Source organism: Vidua chalybeata, chromosome 6 (assembly GCF_026979565.1).
Source record: "Vidua chalybeata isolate OUT-0048 chromosome 6, bVidCha1 merged haplotype, whole genome shotgun sequence".
In the NCBI taxonomy this organism is placed as follows: domain Eukaryota; kingdom Metazoa; phylum Chordata; class Aves; order Passeriformes; family Viduidae; genus Vidua; species Vidua chalybeata.
The window spans coordinates 10,211,956-10,239,800 of record NC_071535.1 but is presented as its reverse complement, the minus strand read 5'-3'; the positions used below and the strand labels follow the sequence as shown (position 1 = coordinate 10,239,800).

General features: G+C 46.2%; 1 protein-coding gene across 2 annotated transcripts; it reads left to right on the top strand.

Annotated features, from left to right (window-relative positions):
* On the top strand, window positions 1-26,482 carry EXOC3L4 (exocyst complex component 3 like 4). 2 transcript variants are annotated; one of them, XM_053945460.1, is made up of 12 exons: window positions 1-238; window positions 1,763-2,153; window positions 4,882-5,533; window positions 8,096-8,213; window positions 9,208-9,333; window positions 10,585-10,685; window positions 12,055-12,150; window positions 14,179-14,293; window positions 16,250-16,372; window positions 16,658-16,810; window positions 18,180-18,301; window positions 20,459-26,482. In XM_053945460.1, the coding sequence occupies exons 2-12, from the start codon at window positions 1,820-1,822 to the stop codon at window positions 20,619-20,621; spliced, it is 2,103 nt and encodes a 700-aa protein (XP_053801435.1). In that variant the 5' UTR covers window positions 1-238; window positions 1,763-1,819; the 3' UTR covers window positions 20,622-26,482. The 2 variants fall into 2 exon arrangements, with proteins under 2 accessions (XP_053801435.1, XP_053801436.1); XM_053945461.1 differs by lacking the exon at window positions 16,250-16,372.
* Window positions 26,483-27,845: the final 1,363 nt, after the last annotated feature.

Below are 27,845 nucleotides of genomic sequence, written 5' to 3'. Positions count from 1 at the left end.
AGGAGGATGAAGAGCAGCACCATTCCCAGAGGGAGCCCCTCAGCCAGCACATGGTGAGGGATGGTGCCCTACTCAGCTGAGGTGAATGAGCTGGCCCAGAGCTCTGTCCTGCAGAGCTGCTCACCACCACTGCATCTGCACTGCATTTCCTGCGGCACAGAGCTGCTCTCAGCTTCCGTGGATCACACTTGTGCTATCCCAGCTTGCTGTGGAGGGGATCACTTCTGTCAGTACTGGGGTATGTATTCCTTTCCTTCCTCATGGGCTCACACCTTTTATTCCTTGTCCCCTGGCTCTCTCCACCATGTCGGTCATTTGACCATTGCTGCCGCTCTGCTCTGTCTGCAGAACTCCCATGCAGAGTCTGAGCTGAGATCTCAGCCTCCTTTCACTGAAATCTCTGGGCAGTGGGGAGCCCTCCTCTCCCTCCCACCCCGTGTCTGGGCTGTGGGTGAGCTCCTGAGCAAGGCAGTGAATGGTTAAATACTCCCTCCCGTGAGAGTGTGTGAGGCAGGGTCTGAGCAGCTCAGCAAACCCATTGGAAGATGTCATCCCTGCACTTCACAGCCTGTGAAATAACCATGCACAAGGGAGCTAAACTCTGACTGAGGAAGGATGAGATCTATTTCCAGAGTCCCAACATGTCTATTGACTGCAATTATTTTTCAATCCCTGGCTTCTGTGGGCTAGCCAGGCCCAAGACAGGCAGTTCCTGTGTCACCTCAAGGAATAGCTGTTTCTAATAATTTGAACTGTTCACTCAGCTGCCTTGAACCTGCTCCTGAGAAATGTGGCATTTTCCATCCTCAGGGCACTGCAATGTATGATAGCTCTGTGAATGGGCTGTATCAGCTGGTGGTCTGATGGGAGCCCTTTGCAAGGAAGGGAAGGCAAAACCTCTCTCCTCCCTCTTCCCAAACACCTGGGCAGCCCTCAGGGTGGGCAGAGGGGAGTTTGTCTGTAGCAGGGCAGGAGCTGAGCAAGTGCAGAGGCTGTGACTGCAGCCCAGCAGCACTTCTGCCAAAATCTGAAATCTCCTGCAGCATCCCCTGCAGCTTGTGCAGAGTTTGTTTGAGCCTGGAGATACCCATCCTTGGCATACTGGAATGCAGTGGTCTGAGGCAGGATGAATGATGTGAACCCTTCCTGCCTTGTACTGCCTCCTGTGCCATAACCATGATGATTCAGAGTGCAGAGACAGCTGTGGCTTTGGTGGAAGGGGCTAGAGCAGAGCTCAGCCACCTGCTGGGAACCACTCACCCCTGGCCCACCTCCAGCAGCAGCAGCAGCAGCTCAGGGTTTGAGCAGGGCAGAAGTAGCAACAAAACCCAAAGATGCCATATTCACATCAGAAAGTGGAAACAACCCAGTGAGATTCAGGAAGATTATTATTCCTGCATGGCTGGAAATCTACTTAGAAGAATGAAAAGTAAAACCATATCTGGTTACCCACTGAAATGGTATGTTTACACAGGTTTCAACATCTCTGATATCTCATGATTCCTTGGTGCTGGAGAAATAGTTGCCACTTGCCTGTTTTATGGAGTTAAGTGAAGCTTTCCAGAGCACCAGATGCAGGCCAGCATCTGCTGTCTGTGGGTAGAGAGATTGTTTCAGCAGCTACAGGCTGCAACATCTTGCTCTATCCTTGAATTTAGGCACAGGAAAGGAAGGGTTCAGATTTTCAGTCCAGGACTGACTTTGGAGACACATTAATACCCTGTTAAGGACATCTCTAATTCTGCTGTTTTATGCATTTCAGTGATTGCCATCAACCTGTTTGGTAAACCTCCTGTTGAAAGACCAGATAAATAGAAATATGGAGTTAATCACAAGGAGTGTGACCTCAGAACCAGCCTCTCCACTGAACAGTCCAGGGAAAGAAAAGATGGAGGTCACTTCTGAACTGAGCAGCTCAGATGTGCAAAGCAGGGACAGTGGGTTCTTTGAAAGAGGTATTAAAACAATGTTAAGCATCCGGAAATCAAAACGAAATCTGAAAAAAGAGAGAGGGAAGGAAGATACTGGCACTTGGAATGCAAAAAGACTTCTGCAAACACTCAGGAGCTGTGAGGAGAACAAACCCACTATCTGTAATAGCGTGGAGAAGGCTGCTGAAATATGTGAGCCCATTGAAGCAAAACCTCTTTCAGGTAAGACACAAAACCACCAGCCCCTTGTTCCTGGTAGGATAAATGTAACATTAATTTACAGTGTGCAAGGCTTGGGCCCAACAGAGGTGCTAAAGAACTGGGCACCCCTTGCATGGACTTGTTGGGTGTTACCTGGCCCAGCCCAGGCAAGGCTCTGTCACTGAACATGCTGCTCTGTGGCCTCCTCTCTGTTAGTTTAGCCACATCAGCAGCCAACCTATCCACTTTGGTTCCTAATCTTAGAGACTGCCTTGCTCTCTTGCATTGACTTTCCACCTGTCTTCACAACAGCAGTGTTACAAGTATTTGATTTTTATCTTCCTCAGGCTGGTTACCCTCATGTCTTTTGTCAGAATTTTATAGATAGGTCTCAGACAAATTATAACAATTCCCTTTAGTACAGCTCTCACCTTCCCCCAGGTGTGAGCAGACTGCAATGACTTTGCTAATGGTTTGAGCACTGCTGTCCTCCACCTTCTCAAGGCAGAGGTGCTACAATGCATTCACCTGGAGATAGACTGAGGTGAAACATGACTTGGCCTTTCCTCAGCCTAAATTTCTAGAAAGAAATTCTTGGTGTACTGCATAGGGTGCCACAGGGATCAGACACATGGGCTGACACTGCCTCACTGCTGTAATGCTCTACTGTGCTGGGAAGTGATTTACTGCTTTACATTGATACATTGTGAGCTTGGTAAGCTAGATCTGAGCCCATCTCATAAACTTTGCTAGTCTGATCTCCAAGGGTCAGAGATGAGGAGTGGCAGAAAATGTTATCACAAGCTTTCTGATCTCCTGAAATAAACAAGCTGAGAAATTGCACGAGTAAGGCCCATTCTCTGCCCAATAGCTTGTGTTTGGCCTGGACTAGAGCAGCTCTGTCAGAAACACATCCCATCCTGAGATAATATGGCAAGTGATGGAGATTCCACCACGTGCACTATTAAGCTGCATAATAGTTAATTGCCTTTCAATTGTTTTCCTTCAACCACCAGCTGGCTGATCTTGCATTGCTGAATTAAGGATCCATTTAGCACCCAACATCACCTCCCTGAATAATTATCCTAGATGGTGATTAAATGGTGTTTTCTCACTTTGATAAACAGAACAGAATGTATTTCTCTAGTCTCTCACTGCAAGCATTTGTGTAAACACAGGTTTTATATTAATTTATCTAGAAGAGACTAAGTTAATTGGTAGAACTTCCCTCCTTTCTGAGTGCAGAAGCAACTGTAGCACCATATAGGCACTCAAAGATCTATGTGTTCTGTGATGCATCAATCGTTTGGTTATTTGGCATATTTCTGTCTTCATGCAGATACTCTTATGCTACAAAGATTACTTGGTACATGTGGCATAAAACCCAGGTGCAGACAAGCCTAAGGGCAGAAATTATGTGCTATGAACCAGTCCTTTGAGTGCTCTCCAATTTTTCTCTATCATTTTGTATGTGTATGTCCCAGAAGCAGTGGCCACACATGCCTAAGGGATACCCTTTCCCTTCTCTTTAGTATTTTTCTTTTGCCCAGTGTCAGAGTGGGATCTCCTGTTGAAAGCATCTGTTAGGGAGATGGAGAGGTTGAGAGCTTCCTGGAGTCTCTCAAAAGCTAACAGTGCTCTTGGATCTCCTCAGCACATGGCAAATACTTCTTAGCTTACTGGCAAATGGGCAGTGGTTCTTGCATGTGCAAGACTCTGCAAAACAAATAGGAAACTCAGTAGACTCGCCACTTTGGGAGGAGCAGTATTGGCTGACTTCCCCCCAGCCAACACCAGCCCATTCAGGCAGTGGGTGCCAAAAGCAAAGGAGGTGGAGAAACCCATGTAAGACTTGAGTACCAGGAGCACCACAAATCCACAGGTATAGATGCCCCTACAATGCCCACACCTCCCCAAACCACTGAGGGACAGCAGTGCTCAGGACTTGGAAAAAAAACATCACTGGTGTGAGGCTGTGCTCGGCACCTGACTGTGGGCTTACAGACAGGAGGCTCTCTCTGGTATCCCTGGTATCTCTGAGGACATGCTTGTGGGTAGGCTGGGACAGACATAAACATCAAGAGAGAGATCTGACCCAAGAGTTCAGGACACCGAAAGGGGTCTGTCCTGTTGTGCTCCCTCCCACTGCCTCTGCCAGAACCCTGGGCACCCTCCCTGCCCTCTTGGGCAGCACACTGAAATGCCCTTTCAGCCAGAATGCCTGAGCTGGGCTACACCACCATGGCCAACACAGCAGCAGAGCTGTGCTGAGCACAGCAGGGAAACAAGGACACCCATGCTAAAAGAAATCCTGCTGGTAAGGTATATCCTGAACCATTCCTGCTGCCAGTTCCACCTCATCTCCACACCAGCAGAGGGGCAGAGCCAGAGAGGCAGGGTTTTACGCAGCCTGAACCTTCAGTGTCCCTCTGTGCAGCCTCACCAGCCATTGCTTGAGGCCTTCCTGCAGAGTTATCAGCAGTTTTTTTGATATTTCCTGTCCCTGTAACCAGCTGTTCAGGGATGTGGCTCAATTTGCAGCAATTGCTTTCCCACTGTTTTCCTCTCCTGTGTCAAACAGGAGCTGGAGAGATCAGGGAGGCCCAGGGGCAGTCTCAGAGGCACTGCTGGGACCTGACTATGCTGAACTGCCCCCTGCAAGCCTCCCTGTCAGGTATCTTGTCCTGTTACCAACCTGTCAATAGCCTAATGCCTGTTTTGTCCCAACCCCTTCCCCCTGTTTCTGCAGTAATGGAAATCAATGAACTTATTCAGAAAAGACAACTTTTGGAAGCATTTGCAAGTATCAAGTTAATGGAAGATGAGACTATCTCTGAACGGGATTCTGAGAAATACAGCGATAACCCCCAGGAGCTTGTACGGAAATCCAAGGATGTGGATTTGCTTTACAACTCCATCACAAATGCAATCAAGTCCATAGTGGAGGAAACACTGGAGGATCCCACTTTACAGCATACCATGCTGACCTCCATAGTGACTTTAATTGCCCTTGAAGAAGCAGCTCATTCCAGCACAGACAATGCTGCTCGTCCTGGGTCAGATTTGCTTGGGAGGCCCAGAAAGTGGAGGGAGCAATGGAGGGAAGCTGTCAATGAGAGTGCAAGAAAAAGAGTCCTGAAAGCACCCATGGCATCAAGGGAAGAAGCAACTTCTTGGCTTGATCTCCACTTACATTTCCTCCAGGAACACCTGAGGGAAGATTTACTGAAAATCAAGTCATCAGTAAAAAAATGCTATCCAGAGGAGTACCAGGTGTGTGACACATATGTGGAAGCTTTTCACAATGCCATTGCCTCACATTTGCAAGAACTCTCCCAGGGACCACTGGACTTCCACGAGCTCTACACCTTGCTTGACTGGGTGGCCAACACCTACCAGAGGTGAGCTGCTGTGCTTGCCACAATGCCTCTGCCTCCACCAGGGAGCCATGGGGCTGTGGGGTACTCCAAAAGCACCAAGCCATTCTCAGTTTTCCAAGCAAGCAAGCGAGATGCAGTGACTACAGTGGAGCCAGATAGCAAATCTCTTAATAGGTGGGGACAAAGGTCTGTGGATAAAGCACTTGCTGCTTTTTACAGATCTACATCACCCCATTTTCCCCTCCCTCTCCCACTTGCTGCTCCTACATGCCAGGAAGCTCCTCCCTGCATTTGATAAACCTGCTCTGATAAACCTGCTCCTTTCTGCATATGTTTTGCAAGATCCAACAGCTGTTCAGTGACTTTTCCAGGCATAGGAAGGGGCCTGTGGGGGAGATCTTCTTCCTGTTTAATTAAAATTGTGATGCCTTTGGAAATGGGCCACGTTAATCCCCATGCATTAGGTCAGAGTCCTTGAAAAGAGGAGTCAAGACATCATCGAGGGTAATTAGACACATGAAAACAAAGGTTCTGTCTCAGAGGTGTCTGTTGGTTGAATAAGAGAGGTTTAAGACATGGCTCCTTGCAGTTCAGGGGCTTGGAAAATAAGCATGTGGAAACAGTTCTGTCAAAGCAAAATTGTGTCCGTCCTGGTAGCTGGCCTCCAGGTACGGCCTGAACCAGATGTTCAAGGAAGGGAGAAACACAAACCCATTGGCAGCCCTCAAATAAAACAAGGAAGGAGTGAAGGCAGGAGTATCAGCATTGAGCCGAACAGTGGGTCAAAATGGTCAGAAAGGAGGCAGTGATAGAACAGGGCAAGCAGCAGCACACTGTTGCCCAGAACATCCCTAGCCTGGAGTAGCTTTTGGGTAAGAAACATTTCCATTGCAGGTGGTCTTTGTTTTGAACAGCCCTCAAGAGGTTTCTTCTGTGAACTTAACCCAGCTGCTCTTAAAACCCCACCTAGAGTGTGGTGACCATAATGATGTATGTAACCCCCTCAGCATCACAAATCCCTGCAGATCTCATCTGAAGGGAAATTCCTACATGGCCTCACCCCGGCATTGCAGGAGAGCAAGGAAAGAAACGAGCTTCAGCAGCCAGGTTCTGTACCAAAGAAAAGTGCCCCTGCCACATTTCTCTAAATTGCTGTGAAAGGGTTTATTGAGAGTTTGCAGTTGTTTTGGGCACTGCTTGCAATCACCTGGCTGTTCTGGGCCGTTTCTATTTGATTTTCCCATTCAAAAAAACTTGTCTCTTGGAATAAATAATCAAAAAGGAATAGATTGACTGACCCAAACTCATTATTGATGTTACAATTCAAACAAATGAAAAAAATAAAAAGAAAGAGGTGGAAATAAGCCCCTTGAATACACATTTGTCCTTTCAGTGGTGGAGAGTCCATATTTAAATCTGTGTTCTCCTTTGGAATGAGCAGCAGGCTCTGGCAGCAGCTGGGTTGTGCAATGCTCCACGTGTAGAGATGTTTCTCTCTGGGAAATCTGAACCATGACCATCGAAGCATTGACTCCAGGACACTACCAGCAGGCTGAACTTATCTAATGCTGAGCAGCCACTCTGCAGCAGCCTGACCTTGTACATTACAGTCCTCACTTGTATCGGAACCTAACTGTGGGTGCAGTGCTGGTGTGACAATGGGAACCCTTTTTAGTGGCTGAGCAAATGTCCATACTGTGTGCAGGACATTGCAGCTGTGTTCCTTGATTAACAAGATGACAGCTCAAAACTTAGGCCCCACCTTCATCAAAGGCATGGATATTTTCTTCTTTCTCTTTTCCACCTTCACTGCCCTGCAAGATGCGGTGCCTCCACAGTCTGTGGCAGTTGCAGGAGTAGCACATTTAATTGTACGGGCTAATAAGATTTTTTCCTGTCCCAGAGAGAGGAACACAGGCACTCCCTCCCTTCCCCTGCTTCTGTGCTAATCAGCTGGCCTGATTACATGTCAGTCCAGAGGAAAGTGAGCAGCAAAGTCTCGTGTCAGCTGAGCCCTCTTTGGAGTCAGACTCAGTAGCTGCACATCCACCCACCACTTCCATCTGCAGGGGAACATGGCTCGTGTCCCAGGCATGGGAGTGCCTTCCAGGTCCTGCTCTGCCACCTCCCCTGGATCAGGATAATGCACAGAGACAAATCCCAGGCTGACATCAGCTGTGATATGACACTGCAGAGGAGGCAGGGAGATGGGCTAACTCCAAAGGAACACGCTACTACAGGAATTACCCTGAAAGGCATTTTGCAAGCTTCTAGTCGAATGAATCAGCTTCACATTGTTTATTTTAAAAAGTAAATTCTCATAGCACTTTTCATGTCCAAACAACTCAGAAGTCTCATGATTTCTGAAGTGGGCTGAAACCTTAGATCATTTTGGGTTTGAATAATTAGGATTTTGAATAGAAAGGAAAGATTTTCTTGTTAAACCTTGAAAACAAGCAGCACAATTTAAGCTTTAAGTATATTTCTCATGGCTTAGTAATTATGTAGCTCATGCTGCATGAATATTCCATCAGTTTATTCACACTCTGAGGCATTATAATTTTTTCATTTGATTCTTTCCAGTGAACTCTTTCTGGGTCATCCTGAGCTCAAACCAGAGGTTAAGACAGAAAATCTGTCCTTGCTGTTAACACCAGCTGATTGGGATAAACTGAAAAACGACTACATTGCTTCTGCAAAGGTGAGAGTTTTGACTTAGTCCCCACATGTCCCTACGGGAAAGTACAGGAGCCCCAGCCTCCCAGACAGAGGTCTTGGATGACTACATTGTGGTTTCCAGCTCCACCATGTGCTGAGTCCTACTGGCCCCACACAGAGTAGCCTGTACTCTAAAGCAAAAAATTCCTGAATACCACCTTGGGGACCCAAGCAGAGCCAACAGGACTGTACCAGACCCACTCAGTATGGCAGACACTTACTGAAAGGTCATCACTGGGCTTCAGCAGATTGTACACATTGCAAAGGCAGGGGCAAAGGCATTTTAGCAGCTCCTGTCCCTGTGTGGGATCTCCTCCAGCCCAGCTGAGGTGTGCTATTGGCAGACTATGGGCATCCCCACCAGAGGACACACTCATGGTTTGTGTCCGCTGATGAAGCCGGTTCCCTGTTGTCTTTCTGCAGTCCTTGTCTGGCACCCTGTGTAAGACTTCCCTGCCTCTTTGCTGGGCTCAGATATTTTCTTGCAAATCATTTCTGAATCAGGGCACAGCTCAAGGTGAGCTCAAGGTACCCAGCTGAATAAAATCAGTATTGCTCCATCATGCTGGTGAAAGATCACTTTGTTTCACCAGCAACAAGACTGATTTGCCAGCCAGGACTGAGCAGTGCTGCTGCTTACCTGAGTGGCTGTACCTTGGAAAGGACTGGTTTGATCTTTAATCCTGACCTGGTGCATGCCATGTGCTGGAGGACTTTGCAATGAAACAAACAGCTGACCCACTGTTTCCCTGCCAGGAAAACGACTCTCCTTTGATTTGGGAGTACCTTGCACACACAGAGCACAGCTCCTGATTTCTCTTGAGGTCTGGAGCAAGGCCTGTGACTCTGCTCCCCTCTCCATGCCGTGCGTGCTGGCCACACCCACCTGCTGATGGAGCAAAAAGCAGCGAGCTGCTGCGCTTGTGTTTGCTTCATTATCCTGAGCTGCATGTTTCCTTCCTATGTTTAACATTTAGGGGAAAATCAAAAGTTATTTTGGAAACATCCTGAGCCTAGAGGTCACGGAGAAGTGGGAGAAGGAAGTTCATTTAGAAGAGAAGGAAAACCTCTACCACGCCTCACTCTCTCTTGATATTCAAACGGTATTTAATTAGCTGGGGGAAAGTGGGGGGGTCTCTATGGCTCCAGGGAAACTGGATCGTTTCCTTCTGGGGTAGAGGTACCGCCTCCTGTGATAATTTATGTCAGTCACACACTGGCAGAATACATTAGAGCAGAAAATGCCGTTTATTACAACTTTTAGCTCTCCCGCTTGCCTTCTAGCTGCAAATTAAACCTGCTGTCAATTGTGTCAGCAACATAATAGGCAACTGATTTTAAAGTCCTGAAACCTCTTTGATTCAGAAGAAGAAAGAGAATTGGAAAATAGGTGGAAAGAAAAGATTTCTTTGAAAAAACCTTTGGCTTAAAGAGCAACTTTGTCCCAGGGCTGTGGAAGCTGGGGAAAGGCTGTAGGCAGTGACAGCCACTCCAATTTAAACAGTATGAAAAACAAAAGCTCCTACTAGCTTTAGGGACTACAGGGTAATAAAGGCAGGAGGGGTTTGGATTAATTCTCATCACTCAATTGGTTGAGTCACTTAATTAAATAATACTAACAGAAAAAAGAAAGGGAGAGAGAAAGAAAGAAAGAAAATCAAAGAGTTTTGCCTGCTGATGTGACTTTTTTTTTTCCATAGAGGAATATGACACATTATATGATCACAGGGAAGGCAGGTCTGAATTGATTTAGCAGATGGATAGGAAGCCATGGGAAGTACCAGAGTAGGACTGCAACACACCTCAGTCCAGAAGTGCAGCTGAGGTTGTGGGAACGGCAATCTGGGAGGAGTTCCAGTGCAAACAAGAGTTCAGGGTGATGCCTGACCCTCTGTGCTGCCCTGGTATCACTCCTGAGAAGGGGGCTTGTGTGGGCCCTCAGGGATGGGGCTTATAGTCACCCTTATCATGGGGTCATACACGGGGACAGCTCAGCTCCCCTTGGGCTTTGGGTTGGGGAAATTCCAGCAATTCCCCCAAAAGAGATGGATGACACCAGGACACCCCAGAACTCCAGCCAACACTGCCTCTAATTCACACTCAGACAGCAGAAGGGCATGAGGCCATTAGGGGTGAATAATTACATCACAAATCATTTGGTGCTTCTTGGCCCATTCTGCATTATAAATTTTAAAACTTTCAGAGATTAGTGAAAACCTCCTGGCAACACGTTGGCTGTTTGCCCCTTTGCTAGGTGAGCCGTTCTTTCCAGCCACAGCTGCATGAGATCCTTGTGAAGGATGTTCCACCAGTGCTTGTCCCACTCACTGGAGTTTCTTCATTCCCTTTTCTAGATCATCGGGCAGCACGTGAAGGTGTCTGGAGCTATCAGCAGAAGCCTGGAAACAAAAATGCTTGAGTTGTGCATGGCAGAGCTCCTTGAATTCATACCAAGGTCATCACTGCTCTGGGCAACACTTTCTTTCTAAATGAGTCCCACACTGGTAAAAAGAACAGAGGAAAGGTCCAGGCAGTGGACCAGACACTGGCACTGAGCAGGCACAAGGCTGCTCGTGGGAGAATTAGAGATCACAATGAGCCCAGTAAATAGCAAGCTGCAAAACAACTTGGAGAGAGTCATAAAGAGACCCAGATAGGACTCTGTGAATTCAAATATCTAATGTCAGAGGTCTGGGAAGTAGTTGCTATCTGGAAACTGCAGTGATCCCATTCACCCAGGACTTTTGACATTGGATACTGGTCAATTGCAGTTCAGTCATGAGCAAGCAGTATTTATGGATCCCTCAGACCAAAAGCCTGAGCCCAAGACATCATTTAGGTATCCTGGGATAAGTCCTGCTGAGTGGTTTGCTCTGGCATCCCATGGCTATGGGCATAAAAAATGGCTGATGAGACGCTCTCTGCTATACCCTGGCAAAACACACAGCTGGGCTGCCTCCTGAGTCCCTTAAAATTTACCCAGTGTCCAAAGGAAATTGCTGAAATAATGTTTTTTCTTTTTTCTTTGTTCTTCTTTTCCTTTTTCTTTGTTCTCTTTTAAATTTTTTTTCTTAATTTTTTTCTTTCTTTTTTAATTGTTTATAAAAAACCCCAAAACTGTGTAAAATGCAAGCTGGAGCAGCCAGGGCTCTCACATTAAGGGAACGCTGAAACTTAAGCTTTTTCTTAAACAATCCTGAGATGCAAGTGGCTGGTGCCAGCTCAAGCAGGTTCCTTTACCCTGACAAAGAATGGGACTAGCAGGCAAAGCCTGCCTGAGCACACAGCCTCCTCCCTTCAGCGTGGATGTGGCTGTGAAACAGCTGTCAACTCCATGAAATTGGTGCTACACTAAAAACAACTACCTAACAACCACACTGAGGTGTTGGAGGGGAGGGAAGGTACATGTGCTGCCCTATTCCTATATTTTCTCTTATAAAATCAGCCATGTGTTCTCAAAAGGCACATAATATATTGCCCCAAAAGACAGTAAAATGAAAGCTCAGATTTATAAGCCTGTGTACCACACTTGCAATTAATCCCTCAGCATGAGCAAAAGTCAGAGATTTGGCCTCCCAACATCCCTTGCATCTCTCCAAAAGTGCTGTGTATCTGCTCAGGTGAGTGCACCCTAAACCCAAAATTATCTGCCATCTATTCCCTCCACTGCACACACTTGTTATGACAGCTGGAAAAAACTTGTCTGCATACAGAGGGGACAGGTTGGGCCAGCCATGGGTGTTTCCTGACACCACCATGTACACAGAAGATGAGGCATCCTCAGTGCCCCACCGTTAGTGTTACCTGGGTGTATTTTCCTACAGGTTTGAGCAGGAGTTCATGGCGTGGAGCACTGTCCAGGACAGCCCCATCTTTGTGCCCTATCTTGTTGCCTACATCAACAGCTTCCATGACCTGGTGTAAGTCTGCTCCCCCCGAGACAAACTGCAGTGTTTCTGGGGTCTGGGGGTGGCAGGATCTAGAAAGGAAAGACCAAATTCTCCTTGAGGTGCCCCGGTGGGTGCTCAGCCTCCAGCCCTTCTAATCTCAAGTGAGGATTTCCCCCAAGGGATGCAAATAAAAGCCACAAGGGTGAAGAGACAGAAATATGGATGGATGCAGTACTTGTATGAGAGTTTTGAACTCATTTTCAGAATATCTTTTCCATCCTCAGGGGACTTTTTTTTTTTTTTTTTTTTTTTTTTTTTTTTTTTTTTTTTTTTTTTGTTCTGGAGGTTAGCAGAATAAACTCAGAAACATGGCCTCAAGGCTGCCTCTGGCACTGGGCTGGAGGAAACTCCATGAAAGCACTCAACCGAAAAATAAATGCCTGCCATTGCTGCTGGCATCTGGAAGTTCCAGGGCTTTGCATGAATTAGTTACTTCAAGCTACAGGTTGGAAAGTGCTTCTGATGAACAGGTATCCTCAAGCTGTCAAAATCTACCACTCACCCCATAAGTAGGATGGTGCCAGTGAGTGCACGTCCCAGGGTCTGGTCCATCAGCCCCGTGCTGAGGTCCAGGGATTCATCAGCAACTGGGAACATACCTGCTATGCAGATGTGGTGCTTTTATTTGTCAACCCGGCAAAACACCACAGGATTAGTGCGTGGGCTCTGGCCACCAGAAAGATTGGGGTGTGATTTCCAGCCCCTACTGCTGCACCGTTCCGGCAGGGATGCATATGCCAACTATTATTCACGGGATGGAGGGGATTTCGTGCTGTGTCTCGCAGGAGCCGACGGCTCCAGCCGCAGCGAGCACTACCGCCAGGGAGTCTCTAGATGGCACGGTCTCTCCAGCAATGCTCACCTCGCCGAGGAAACGGCTTTCCCTGCCTCCTGCTGCCCCTGCGGGAATTTGCTGCCCCTTCCCTGCTGGGCAATGGAGAGGGGGTGAATGGCGACGCCAGCCCCAGGCAGGGAGCTGGAAGTGTTTGGGTGATGGGTTTATTCCTGAGTCAAAGTTAAACATTCATCAGCCTGGGGTGATGAGTTGTGGGGCAGAGGCAGGTGTCCTAACAGCACGATTTTTTTTGGATGCTGAACCCAGACTTCAGGTGTTCAGCCGGAGTGACAGTCCTGAGCTCCAGCCTGGGATGACAGGGATGGTGTTGGGTGCCTTATAGTCATGCCGGGGCAGCCTCAGACATACAAATCTGGGCAGTGACAGGAACCTGCTGTTCTCTGTGTTTACAGCAGTGGATGTGGCACATCCAGGGATGCTCAGGCATCACTGGTGATGCTTTTTTTTGTGGTGGTGCTGCCTCAGTTCCCCTCCTCACCAACACTGAGCATGTCCCACTGAGCAGTGGGACAGGGATGGAAAGCGAGAAGAAATCCAGGTCACAATGCCCCTAAAGCACACACACACACATTGGGAATTTCATTACCCTCTCAGAAGTTTTCTTTCTCATAAGGTGAAACATTGCAGAAGTATGCACTGTCCTTAGGAAATTCCACAGGCTTCCATCCCCGTAGTTACCATCCCAGCTGCTGCTGATAGACATTGTGTGGAGTGAATCAGACAGGCTCTGAGGGACACAGGATCAGCAGCTTTCCCTTCTCTGGCTTTATTATTTACTTTTCCCCCACAAAAAAACCCTCAGTTCTCTCCCAGGTACCTGGAAATAAATTTGCAGAGATGTTGCTCAAGTGAAAGAGCAACTGGCCTATGCAACTACTCTGCATGGCTGCACTGTCCCACCTGATGAGGAAGTCTGAGGGGTTTTTTAACTACAGTTACTCATCTATTATTCATTTTCAGTGTACAGTATTGTGCAAAAAGAGCCATTACTTTGACTCAGAAAGTGTTTCCAAGAGGAAGTAGTAGAAACACAAGTTTATTTAAAAATAATGTCCAACATGCCAATCCAGATAACATGCTTAGGGCCATGTAATAGTTTACATTTTAACATTAACTCATTGGCAATCTCTGTCTCTCTGTAGGTCAGGGCTGGAAACAGCGTTTACAGTCAATACTGAGGAACTGCAGAAGATTTTGGCAGCTCTGACAAGGAACTTCACAAATATTTTTTTAACAAAATTAAGAACAAAAACACAGGTAAGAGGATCTTGGCCACATTATTTCCTCATTATAAGGGTTATGTGCAGTAGGTGAGGGTCATTGCTCTTCCCTTGTCTCACCAACTAAATCTCATTTTGCAGCACATGAAATTATGGTCCCTCCAAAATGCATTTAACACCTGTGGAAATCCCCCTTAAAAAGCAACACTTGCAGCATCCTGGGAATTTTTTGCTATGAGCAATGATACATTTTTCAAGCTATTAATAGCAATCAAAAGAAAAGGATATTTAGCAGCTTCCAGTCTCTCAGGCAAAGCAGTGGGGAAAATTTTATCTGAAGTGAAGCTCTGGAGAGGCCAGCTGAACACCACCAGTGGGACACTTTTCCTTCTATGAAATCATTTGGATTTTTCAGAACTTTGACTTACTGATTCATAGACCTGCCATCACAGTCTGTCAGAAACCACTTCAGATAGGACAGAATTCATTCTGGTAGGGGTCGTTTTTCCAGGCTGTTCCCATGGTGACAAAAGACTGATTGTTCCAGAATGAGGAGGCTAAAGGTCTTGTATCAAACTCTGATAAAACTCTGATAAAATTTGACTTGTGTTAAGAGGTCTAAAAGGCAATGTGCTGCAATGAAGTTTGTACTTCTCAGGTACTGTAGATGAGCCTTTCTGCTCTCAGCCAGTTGGGGTCTGCTAGCTCCAACTGGTATTATAGAAAAGATAGGGGAAATCAAGCCTTTGGTCCCACCCCTTTTCACTTATCCTAATTCACTTTCTAAATCCCCAAACATAACTTCCAGAAACCAGGACAGTCATGGAATTTCTCCAACCTAAGCCAAGCCCTCCTGGCCAAGGGGACTTTCCAGTGACTGCAGATTTTGTCTTGGAGCCTAAGCATCAGATGAGGAAAGGCCCTGAGCCAAGGTATTGAGCAAGAGAGCTGAAATGGCGTGAGAACTGAGAGAGGCCGAGTCAAAGCATTTCTAAACAGCTCTCCAGCAGGCTGGGAGCACAGCAAGGGGGGAGATAATTGGGAAAGAGATTGCCAGGAGTCTAAAGACAGAGATCATGAGAGCAAGGAAGAGAAAAGGGGACATGCCAGAGGAAGGTTATTTTGCATTTGACCTTTAGGGAAGGGTCTTCCAGGTGCCAGAAGTCTTTAGCAGATATTGCTGTTTCTATACGAAGGTACATTAGCTCTAGGGACCCAACAAAAGAAAATAACCTGTTAAGGACACTTGGTCAGAGTGCCTTGTACCCAGGACAGATGGGTAACACATGTCATCCCTAACCATGAGGCATAAAGCTGGAGATGCTCCCAGCTGCCATTCCCCCCACCACCACATCAGAGCAAAGAGCTCTGAAAGAGAAGGAAAATCCCAGCAAGACTTCATGCAGGTCTGCAGAAGTACAGACAGCCTACTGGAAAAGCTGTGAACACAAAGATCTTCATTTCCTTATGGAGAAGGCTGTAGAGGTGATGGATTACTGGGCTAATTTCCAAGAGATTCACTACCAAGTGAATTTTTGTTTCCATGTAACACTGGTGTACATGGTTGCCCACCACAGCCTGTTCTAGTCATGCCTGAGTTGCTTGTGATTAACATTCTAATCTCTTTCTTCCCCAATACATTAGAGAAACAAATTTATTTACCTAAAGAAATAGAGTTGGTGGATCAGAAGGTGGCACAGAGCAAGGAAATGAGGTATCCCAAATAAGCCTTTAATGCCAAAACATCTCCTGCTCAGGGCGTGATGCTTCTCCTCTCTGCACTGGGAGAGGAAGGGGAGACATGGGTGTGAATTCCCTGGGGTGGAGAGAGAAACCCAGCCCCAGCCTGCTCCTCATGTGTCTTCATGCAGAGGGAGTGTTCTGTCCTTTCAGTTCAAGCCTGAGATCAGGTGTATAGCTGGGTGCCTTCAGCTAGGGCACCATCAGCTACTCTGAATATACCTGTGCCATCAGTGAGTTGGTCCTTTTTCAGCCACTCCTTAAGAAAATCCTGACCAAGAACTGGATTTTGGCGATGGAAAGGCCGGACTCTCTGGCACTGGCAGTCTCACAGTTCTCCGAACACCTGCAGCACATGAGGGAGCCCCTGGGACAGGTAGGCAGCCAGTCCTACACCTGGGCACAGGAATGCTGAGGGGCCACACCATCATTTTCAGGTTGTGGTAAGACCTGCAGACTCCTCTGCAACAGTGGTCGCTCTTTATAACTGTGGGGGCTGCAGATATGAGTGAGTGAGTGTGTGCTGATGCTGTGCTGCCTTGCGGTACCTCCTCTATGCCCTCAGGTGCTGCCAAACACCTGGGGGCTTTCCCTGCCCTCTCTCATTGCCTTGGCCTTGAATGGACAAAAAACCCCATGAAGTTTTCTTCTTTTTAAACAGGAGCTTCTACATGAAGTTCATAAATATGTGGTGAAGGAATATGTCACACAGATCATCAAACCCAGATGGAAAATGAACAGGGAGACACGTCAGCAAGTGAGCAGAAAGATGAGCCTGGAAGCTGCAATCATTCACAGTGCACTCATTGATCAGGTATGGGAGTTATCTCCTGGCATTCTCTGGCTGCCCCACTCCCAGAGGTGCAATTTTCCCACTTGGCTTCACAGAGACCAGGCAGCAGGCTCTTGAGGAGGACAATCCTCAAGAAATACAGAAGTGCTGAAAAGAGAGTGAGCAGGGTGGTTAGTGCAGGTTCATGGTGTGGGTTTCCAGCCTGGCAGCCTCTCTGCATTGGAAGCTTGTGCATGTTCAGCCAGCAGCTCTCTGATGGCAGCACTTGGTGTTTTAATGTGTTCCCAGGGAGCTTTGCATAGGGTGGTTCATGTGCTGTAGGATCACACTCATCCTGTGGCAGCTTCTTCCTGGGCCTGTTCCCTCAGGCCATGGGATGCACTTTGTCACCAAAGGATCCCTGCCCTGGATACTGCTCATGGAGTTGAGTCCCATGAGAAGTTCCATCTGGGTACACAGTCTGTGTACAGCAGGGTGTGGGGAGAAAGTGGTGGCAGTCTGAGTGTTTTGTGACTGGACAACTATTACAACCCAACCCTGAAGGTGGGGTAACAGGTTCCTGTTAATAAATTCCTTGGGCCAGGTTAGAGTGGCACAACACTGAATGACTGCTGTGAGATATATAGATTAGATAGATAGATAGATAGATAGATGGATGGATGTGTGTATGTGTGTGTGTGTATATATAGGGCTGGCTTATTTTAAAACAATTTGATTACAATGGAAAGGAGGTACATAGCCATTTTGGTTGTTACCTATAGTAATACAACAATATAAAAGTAAAAAATATCACTTAAGAAAATAGATAAGGAAAAGGAAGAAAGGATAAAAGCAGATAGCAGAGAGGAAAGATATCACCACCTGTAGATCCAGCAACAAGACTTGATTGTTGTAGTTTAGGGGTCTGTTGGTCAAAAACAATGACTGCAGTTGGTTGAGTCATTAACCTTTAACATTTCCGTCTCTCACAGCAAAAGTCTGGGATTTTCAGGGAAGACAAAGTCGAATTAATTGGAATTTGTGGAAAGTCAGGCATCCAGGGCAATAAATCCCATCTCAGAAATTAGGCACATGAAACTATCAGGCAGCAGGAGGTGAAGTCTCTGGCATCTGCTACTATGCTGGACCACAGCCACAATGCCCTGCTCAGGGTCTGGCTTGCTTGGGTGCTCATGGGCATCGGGAAGTGCAGGGTCAGGCCTGACAGAGCTCCCAGGGGTGCCTTGCCATTGCCACCCAGCACCCTGCTGCCTGCCTGAGGCAGTCTGCCCTGCTTGCACCAGTCCTGGCTCACTCCAGTACATCCCACTGCCGTGCCCTCCCCGCAGGGAAAAAGGCATTTAGCTGGTGCTGCTGTCCCTGATGTCCCCATGTGATTCTTTGTCCACAGGGCTCTGACGCTGACTGGCTCCTCCCTGTCATAGATCACATTGCCAATATCATTGGGGAGAAGAAAAAAGACAAGATGAAGGCATATGTCAAGGAGCTGTGCCGGGACTATCCAGATATCAGGTACATGAAGTGGCAGATGCCAGAACTGTTGGCTCCATCCCAAACAGCACCAGCTCTTCCTGTGCCTGGCCGAGCTCTTCAGCTTCTCTTTGTTGGTGGCCACACATTAGGGATCAGGATGCCAGCAACAGTGGGAATCTCAACTTATTTTTCTCTCTTTATGGCTGCATACTTTTTCTTTTTTCCCCCTGTGTGCTGTATCATATAATGTACACAAATTACCTTCAAAGCATTTTCATTTTAGAAAGGAATGGAATAGAACAGGACTATTTCAGGCTATTAGGAAGGGACTTACAGTGATAATCCAGTCCAACTTCCTGATCACTTCAGGCCTGACCAAAAGTTAATGTAAATTATTGAAGGCCTCTTAATGTAAATTATCCAAATGCCTCTTGACCACTAACAGGTCTGGGACATCAACTACCTCTCCAGGAAGTCTGCTCCAGCACCTCATTAAAAAATGCTTCATAATGTCAACTCTAGAGCTCCCCTGACACAGTTTTGAACCATTCCCATACATTCTATCACTGAATTCCACTTTATTGCTCTAAGTGAACTTTATTTCACAGTGAAACTCCAGTTTGCTTTCCACTGCATCACCAGTATCAGCCCTGTTTGCCAATTTGCAGGCTCCAGAGTTGGAGCAAATAGCTTGTCCCCTGTTCCCAGGCCCAGAGCTCAAAGTGTGGCAGCCATTGACGCAGTTCAGCTGCAATTTCTGAAACGGCCTCAACACAGACATTGAATTTTGGAATAAATTACAAATTCTTTTGTACTTTCCATTTTCTGTTCCAAGGCTGCATCTGGAAAATTTAAAACTCCTGGAAAAGTAAAGAAAGTGACTAGCTCTGTGCATGGCTCAGCAGCTGCAAATCAGAAGTTACCTTCTCTTCTATAGCTCTTCTTTCAACCACTGAGAATGAATATCAGTAGTACAGATTGCAATAAATTCCATTTCATGAGAGTAATTTCAGAAAAAAAAACTCCAAAGAACACAAAAAGTTTCAGCACTGAATGACATTTATGCAATCAAAATAATCTGTAAGATATAACTAATTGCTGGAATTCTGAAGTAGACCCTCAAACACTGAGAAAAAAGATCACATTAAATATATTCACCTCTCCCCAAAACTGAGGCTCAAAATTTTTCATAACTAGATTTAACTTGGGTGGTTCAGATATTCTGCAGGCTTATCTGTGTGGGGGAATTCAAGACATGGACATGCAAAGAAACAATTGTTCCTGAATAATTTCCTAGGTGAACATACCTATCTTACAAAAAAAAAAAAAAAAAACTACAAACAAAAAAAACCAAACAAAACCAAACAAATAAATAAACCCCAGTAAGGGTTTAATCCCAGTGGCCAGACTAAGCTGAAAAAGAGGCAGTGCCTGTTCTGGGAAGGATGGGGTAGGTAAATGATGGCTAGTCATCAATGATGGTCATTTGAAAACCATTTTCCAGTCAGAAAAGCCATTTACAAGGCTGTGATTTGTGGTACTTTTTCATCATTAGCCTCAGACCCAACCCAGGTTTTAAGGCTTGTCCCCTTGGTTTATTTAATTTCTGTTTTTCCATTATTGAGTAACATTATTTTAACAATGAAGTTCGGAAAACGAGGTGGAACCTGCTGGACCTGCATTGTTTCCTGTTCAGGTCCCTGTTAATTTTTCCCCTAAGCTTTCAGAGATGTTGCTGAATTTGTATACACTGAGATTACTGGAACAGAGTATGTTTTCAAGTTGGCTTTCCAGCTTTAATCTAATTAGTGCCTATCAGCTTCCTAAATATTAGTGCTTCCTAAATATTAGCACTTCCATTACTCATCTGAAAATAATCATTACACAAAAGGTCCACAGCCTTTCTGGAAAACATGCAAAGGGCAGCACGGGTGTGGACAGAGAGGAGGAAATTCCCTGCAGCACCAGCAGCAGGGGGCTGTCCCAGCAGTGTGGTGTGGCAGGAGCTGCTGCTCTCTGGTTTGGCACCTCCAGAGGCTGCAGACTCCCATCCTGGTGGCTCCTCCAGTGTGGTGAGGGATCAGACCCTGGCACTTTGCTATAGCCTTGCTCTTTCTCCAGCACAGCTGTTGGTTGCTCACCTCTGGGCTGGTTTTGCTGGCCAGATCTGAGCCAGGTCTTCTTTGGTTTCTGCAGGAAGGAGCATGTCCTGGCCATCCTGGCGCTCCGGGGGCTGGGGCGCGCCAGCAGAGCAGCGATCTTTCAGCAAGTGCGCCATGCACAGGAGAGCTCCGATGGAGGGAAGGGCGGCACACTCTTCGCTGAAATTGATGTTCCAGTAATCTGCAGCTGCTTCTAACACAGGACCAAAGTCAGCATCCTACCTCTTCCTACATTGCCTCTACACATGATCCAAAATCTGCTAGCCCACCTTGCTCCTCTGCAAACCCAAATTTTTGACTGCTGTGGAGAAAGAAGTAGTTTCCTGAACTTGCTACCCCAAATTCAGAACCCAAAGACAACAAATGCACCAAGACACCAACCTCCTGTAAGAGTTCTTGGGCAGCAGCTCCAGCCCAGGCATGGTGTCCACCTCACGTTCTATATGGATTATATTGCTAGGAGGCTGCTCCACTGTTTGGTACAAGATTAAATATATTTTCAAAGAACAGCAGAAAACCAAAAGCAATTCACTCAGAGCTATATTAAGGCCTCAGCTCCATATTAAGGCTTGGACTGTGCTCTGCATAATTATACAGCAGCAGAGCAAGAGCCTCCCTCATAATTAGTGCCCATGAGCGACCAAGCGCAGAGCTTGGGCAGGGATGTGGATAAAACCAAAGTTTTAATTCCTCCCCCACAAACCAACTGGATGAGCTGGCATGACACAAGGTCATGACGTTGTGACCTGAGGCCAGAAACCACAACCTGCTTGGGGAGGAAAACACTGGGTAACCAAACCCCATGGCCAGGACATGCAGCACATGGAACGCTCTCCCCTCAAGGGTGGCCCCCATGGCCCCTCTGGCCTTTCAGCAGATTTTCCTCAGTCAAGGACTGCCTTGCAAAACTCCTGTTGGACTGAAGATGTTCATGCCATCACATCTCCACGTGTACAGACGCGTCTGGATTGGATATGCCATGTGCAGGGAGGTCCAAGTTCTCCTTGACTTGGGGGAAGTGCCACCATGCTCTAGTCCATTTTCTTGTGTGTTTAAATGCATTTTAAGAAATCTGTTACAGTCTGACTGCGGTACGAAACCAAATGTGAAGTGGACAGACAGTGGTACAGATGAGATCCTCATCTGGTGTAAACCAGCATCATCCCATTGATTGGCATGGATCACCACAGGGTTAACTCCAAGAAGGATCCAAAGCATTATATCCAGCATCTTCAGGGGAGACTGAAAGAAGCATTCAGCAGCCTAAAGCTGTAGAAATCCGATTTTATTTAATTCAATTTATCCTTTAAGTTGCCCTCCACAGTATTTAATCTAAACTTTACAGAGATGTGTTTATGACCTACTAAAATGATAAATTTGGACATGGCATAGCCTTGAACACTACTTTTTCTGGCAGTGGAGCTTATGGCATCAGCAGTGAGTCTCTCTTGTTTCCTTAGCTTTGGGTTGCACCAGAATAAATTTCAGCCTGGGTGAGCAGCAGGTGACAGGCCAAGGGAAAAGTTCTGATGGATAAAGAAGCACAGAGTGCACCTTTAATTCACAATCATCATATGAAAATTTTTCTAAGGAAGACTTGTTACCTCCACAGTCAAGATAAGGTGTTTTTCTAAAGATGGCTTTGAAATATCAGGTATAAATTGAGAGCCTGAAGCAGGAAATCCTGGGCAGAATTTCTACACTGCATCATTTTTAAATACAACTCATAACAATTCCCACAAACCCTCAGCTTGGTGACTCCCTGTATTTGCTATGGAGAAGGAGAAGTAAAATATCATCTGAGTCTCCCATTAGGTGTGCAGAACACATGAACACTTCGGAGCTCCCCTCCCTTGTCCTGGGGACATGGTGCAAGCAGGGAGCTCTGTGATTACACTGCCCCCCCCCACCCCCATGGGCCTGTGATCTACATTCCCCCTCCCAGCAGCAGAGAAGGGCATCAGTGCTGAGAGACTCACATTTATTGTTAGAAGGATTGACTGAGTGGGAGAGATACAAAGAGGATTTCAACTTTTGCCAGCTAGGTCTGAGACTTCTAAAACTGCACTCCTGGAGTGCAGGATTTGAGGCACTAAAGCCTCAGCAAGAGATTTTGTGCATAAGAAATTTCCCTCTACCGCACATACATCTCTCATCCAAGCACCTCACACAAGGCAGCTGTGGCATTTTCCCAAGTGCATTATTTAAATGTATACTGAGGTTTTCAATCTCATTATTTTACTGCCTTTCCTCAGGCCCCAGCAACTGCCTTTCCTTGGGCCCCAGCTGCCTGTCCCTGGGTTTAGATAAGGCACTTGGTTTCCGTTTTCTAATAAAAGCAAACTTGCTTCAGCTCCCCTGAAGTCATGGAGGAAAGCTGGGCACAATGGTCTGCCTTTTGTCACAGCTTCTCCTGGGACACTCAGATCCTGCAACCTGGCATCCTGTGAGTGAGTGGCAGGCGCACAGCCAGCTTCCTCTGGGAGCTGCTGCTCTCTCTGGCTGCTTGCTCTTGAGCAAACCAGTTTAAGGTTAACCCCATTATGGCAAGGCCATGGTTCAGCCCTGCCCCAACAGCTGTGCAAGTGGAGAGGGGGCTCCAGGGTAGGTGAGGAGCAAGGGTGCCTCTGGGCAGGAGGATGCTCGGTCTGGGCTGCAGAGCACACCCTGGAGCCAGCTGAGCAAGGAAAAAGGAAGGGATGTGCTTTCCAAAACGAGCTGCTGCTGTCCAGCTGTCTTCTGTGGAAGACCAGGTGTTCATTACAGCCATATTTCACATCCCAAAAAAAGAAGAAAGGTCTCCCAGGGCTTTTAAATGTGGAATATGTGGCTCTTGTAGGAAAGTGCCAAGAAGCTCAATTATTACCCCGTTAATTCCTTCTGATTGTTGTTTCTCTGTGAAGAAAAACACCATGATCCCCATTCCTATTCCAGCACAGAGTTACATTCCCTCCAGGACACACTTCTCACTTTTACCCCAAATGGCCCAAGCTATAATGTGCAGATGCATCTCTGGTGAATAATGCTGTCTCAAAAGCATCAAACTAAATGAAAAAGCCAAACTCTCTCCAGACTTAGCTTCTCAGGAGTGAATGTTGCATCTGTGGGGAGGGGGAGGGAGACAGATCTGGTACAGCTGACAGCATTGTGTGGGTGGTGAAAGATGTTTTTTTTGTTTCAGAGGTCCCTGATATTTCACAATACTGTTTGTTTCTGGTTTGGGGCGAAAAGCAAAGGTCAGTGACAGCAGTCAGGGTGCATGAGCTGGCATCTACGATCTGAGACCAGCCATCGGGTGCCACCATTTCACCAATTTTGCTCTGTGAAGTTGTTCTTTCCTGGAAGGAAAACATGGAAAAGAGACTCACTTGAAGCAAGAAAGGAAGAGTAGTACCAAGACATTTCCCAGGAGGCTGTCCCTCAGCTGGAGATCATAATCAATCAGTCAAAATATTCCTGAAAAGAGCCTTTTAGTGCAGTGGCACTATAACATTTAGCTCCCTGTCATGTGGTATCTTTCAGAAATTATCTCTCAGTTGGTTTAAAATATTAAGGATGATCAGTAAGAAGAGGAATGATGTATTGCATCCACTTGATATGGTTGATATGGCCTGACACCACCCCAGCATACACAGCTGGGATGACAAGAGGTGCCAGGGCATTATTATCTCAGGGATGACTGAAAAGTAAAGTTATATTAGTTTTAGGCTTCACTGCTTTAGTAGTTATATATCATTCTTCTCCCAAGCACTGGTGTTTAGCAAACATTTATCTTCTGTATTTTGCATCTTTCTCCATGAAATCTTGTTTTGGTTGGATTTGCTGCCTCAAAGCCAGTCATTTTGGTTCTTTGGTACTGGGCAGATACAGGAATGCTCTGCTCAGAATCACTGTGCATTTCCATTCCTTGAGGACAATTTTATGTAATATTGCTAAAGACACCATGAAATTACTACTGGGATTGACCCACCTCTCCCATAAAACCTGAGCAAGAGAGCAGTCAGGTTGCTGGAGCATTGACTTAAACTATTTGCTATCACTGTTACAGTAAAAAGACAGTACTGGGAAAAGGTGAAGGCTGATGTACATTAATGAGTAGAAAAAGTGGATTAACTTTTAAAAAACTACTAAAACATTCTCTAGTCCCAGCTTGAGGACACTGAGCACATGAACTTTGCCTGCCTGCCTTCATCCCTATCACACAGAGCACTGCAAATAGCCTCTAACTTTTCCAGTGTAGTACTCTCAATTTGTATTTGTAACTTCATACATCATTAGAATACATTTTCCCAGAAAAGAATATGTAAGGCAGAGAAAACTCTGGAAAAAAAGACTGTTGTAGTATTTCTGCCATCTTCATACTACCTGAAAGTCTTGAATTGTCAGTGTAAGGCTTTCCTGCAAGCTGCACAGAGATTGTAGCTCTTTCTAAATGAGGCAGAAAGAGTGAATGGCAGATTAAAGGTGAGCATCTAAGTCCCAAGGCATTTGACCAGGCATAGTTTATGTTTGGCCAGGCATGAAATTGTGCTTGGCAGCATGAGTAGGCCCATTGCCCGAGCTCCATAATGAGTGTGGCACTGGAGACATGCCATGGCTTCACTAGGGGATGCAGGATTATGCCTCAGTTCCCAGGACTGTGGGGAGACTGGCATCAGGCAAGCCAGAACTGCTTTTTTGTGAACAGTGCAGAAGTGCAGAAAAAAGCAAATCAAGCCAGAAGGCAGAAAGGAGGCTGCACTCAACCCTGGGGAAGGGGATGGCAAACTGCAGCTGGGAAAGAGAGGCTGAGACTCAGAAGAAAGCCCAGAAAACAGGAATGATTTCACAGAGAATGAGGGCTTTGCTTATTATTGGTTAGTGCAGAGCAGTGGCCTTCAACTTTTTTCTGTCTATGGACTAAGGAAGTATTTCCAGGGGAGGCACAAAACACAGATGTGATAATTGTCTTCCAGTTGGTTAAAATGTGGCTGCAAAAGGGAAGGAATGTGCTCCTCTCCATTTTCTGTGGGAGTCAGCATAGAGAAGCTTCTAGCAAAGTAAGTAAATCCAAGTTAGCAGCAAAACCACCACTACTGCTGGCAGGGCTGGACTGCTGAGGACAGCATGTCATCCCTACCACCAGGGGCTTTTACAGAATCACAGAATGGTTAGAATTGGAAGGAATGCCAAAGATCAACTCATTCCAACCCACCTGCCTTGAATGGGGACATTTCCACGAGACCAGGTGGCTCATATCCAACAGCACTTCCTGGTGAAGCACATAATGGATAATCCCAGAACTGAAATGAAGGGAAAATCAAACTAATCACAGAAGTCTGGCACCTTGAGCAAGGCACAAAGTGCTGGTGATCATTTCCTGAGTGAGGGAGCTCACAACTTTTCAATACTTTTTTCCAAAACTCGGGGGAAAAATATTTCCTGAAAGAACTGTGCTATGAATAGAAGCTCATTGAGTGGGTAAGAGGCAATCATTGAATTAATCATCAGGGATTCATGAGGCAGCACAAGGCCAAAAGTCTGGTGGCTTTTGTCTCCAAAAGCACGTCATGCACTCGTGGACCGTCATCTTCTCCTCATAGCCCCAGCTAGAGCGCAGGAATGAATTGCTCATGCTTTCATCTTGAGAGCTCTTTAAACAAAAGGGCCTTGAGCCTCCAAAGCACCAGCAAAAGCGCTCGGTGCCTCTTTCCCTCAGTGATCTCAAGGCTGAATCCACCCTGTGCCTTGCTAAGCAGCTGTTAGTCACCCTCTGAAAGAAAGACCATTCCGGGGATGATGGGAGCGCTGTCTGCGAGCAGATGTGGAGAGAAACAACAGCCCAAAGGCCCGGCTGGATTTCTCTGTGGTAAGATGTTCTCCCAGCAAGCTCAGGAAGGAGCTGTTATTTGGAAGCACCACATGGAATTCCACATGTGACATTTCAGCACTGCCTGCAGGACGGAGGCTGAACCTGAACGCACAATTTCCTCTGCTTTTGGCCCTGACCCTTGGGTCTGGGATTTCTCATTTCCACCAAAATGCCTTTTGCAAGTGATTAAATACTAAGACAGGTCAAGGTTGTGTCTCCTAAGTGAATTAATTTTTTAAAAAAGAGGATTTCTTTGCCTTGCAAAAGAGTGGGAATACAAATTTTGTTCTATTAAACATCCAAAGCAGAAGAAAATATTGAGTTAAAAAAACTGCCTGTAGGCAGGCATGACAACTCACAGCAATATTATTCCATTTCTCAAAGTTATTCACAATCCATTGCAAACAAGAACTGCTATGTCTCCACAATCAGTTGACCTTCAGCCTTGGTGTGTGGATTTAGATGTCATTGTTTTAGTCACAGCAAGAAAAATGAATTGCATTGTTGCTGTTCCAGCTGTATTTCTGGGAAAATGCTTGCATGGGGTGTACCAAACAGAACCCTCAAAGGAATATTATTTTCCTCAGTTAAAATACATATATATATATAACTTGCCCTTTCAACCTCTGATGACTGAAGCAGCTTCTTTCTGATGCAGGTAGAGATAAGCCTGGAGGAGTTAAAAACACACACACGGGGCTTATCTTTACATACTGCTTCCAAATTATTGTGTTTACATTGCAGCATTGGACTTCATATCCATTTATTTACTTAAGATATTTTCCTCTTTTCTCTGAAGGTGATTTTCAAAATAATTATGATAACCCCATCCATTTAGGAAGTGGTTTAGGAAGGATCCATGTCTGGCCACTGTGTTACTGGGAAAAATCCTAGGAGCAAAGCATCTTATCCAGCCCTATGGTGCAGGTTGTGCCAAGGCGGGGAAGGCAAAAGAAAAGGTTATTGCCCTGAAGATCCAAAAAGATTCCTCAGATGTTTTTTTGAGAAAAGAAATATTTAATTGCATGATCAGTGGGAATTTCAGTCATCAGGAGAACTGTAAATCTCACTCAGAAATATGTCCCAATTTACAGAGAAATGAAGGGCTGTTCTCTACTGCCAGTAAACTTGGCAGCAACAACTCTGTTGATTTCAACAGTGAAATATAAGCAATAAGCTCCTTGCTGAGAAAGAGGGCTTGAAATACAGACTATCCTCATGGCTACTTGGATTTCCCCTGAAAACTCCCCTCTGCACCAGTTATGAAGCAGGCTTGCTTGGGCACATGAGAATAATGCCACAGGAGAGAGGCCAAGAACAGGAAGGGGCAAACCTTGAGGACTCACAGGGAAGTTCAAAACAGAAGAACTTCTTGGTGTTTCACTGCCAAGACCTCAAACAGAAATACTGTTTTTTGCATTTTCCTGGGTGCTTTCCCCCAGTACTTTCCACCATCCTACGATGGGGAGTTCATGGACAGCCTTTCCTGCTGGGCAAAAAGAGAGGCCCCAAGAGAGAGAGCCCTGGGGCAGGGGAGATACCCTGGCTTGGGGTAAAACAACTGCAGTGA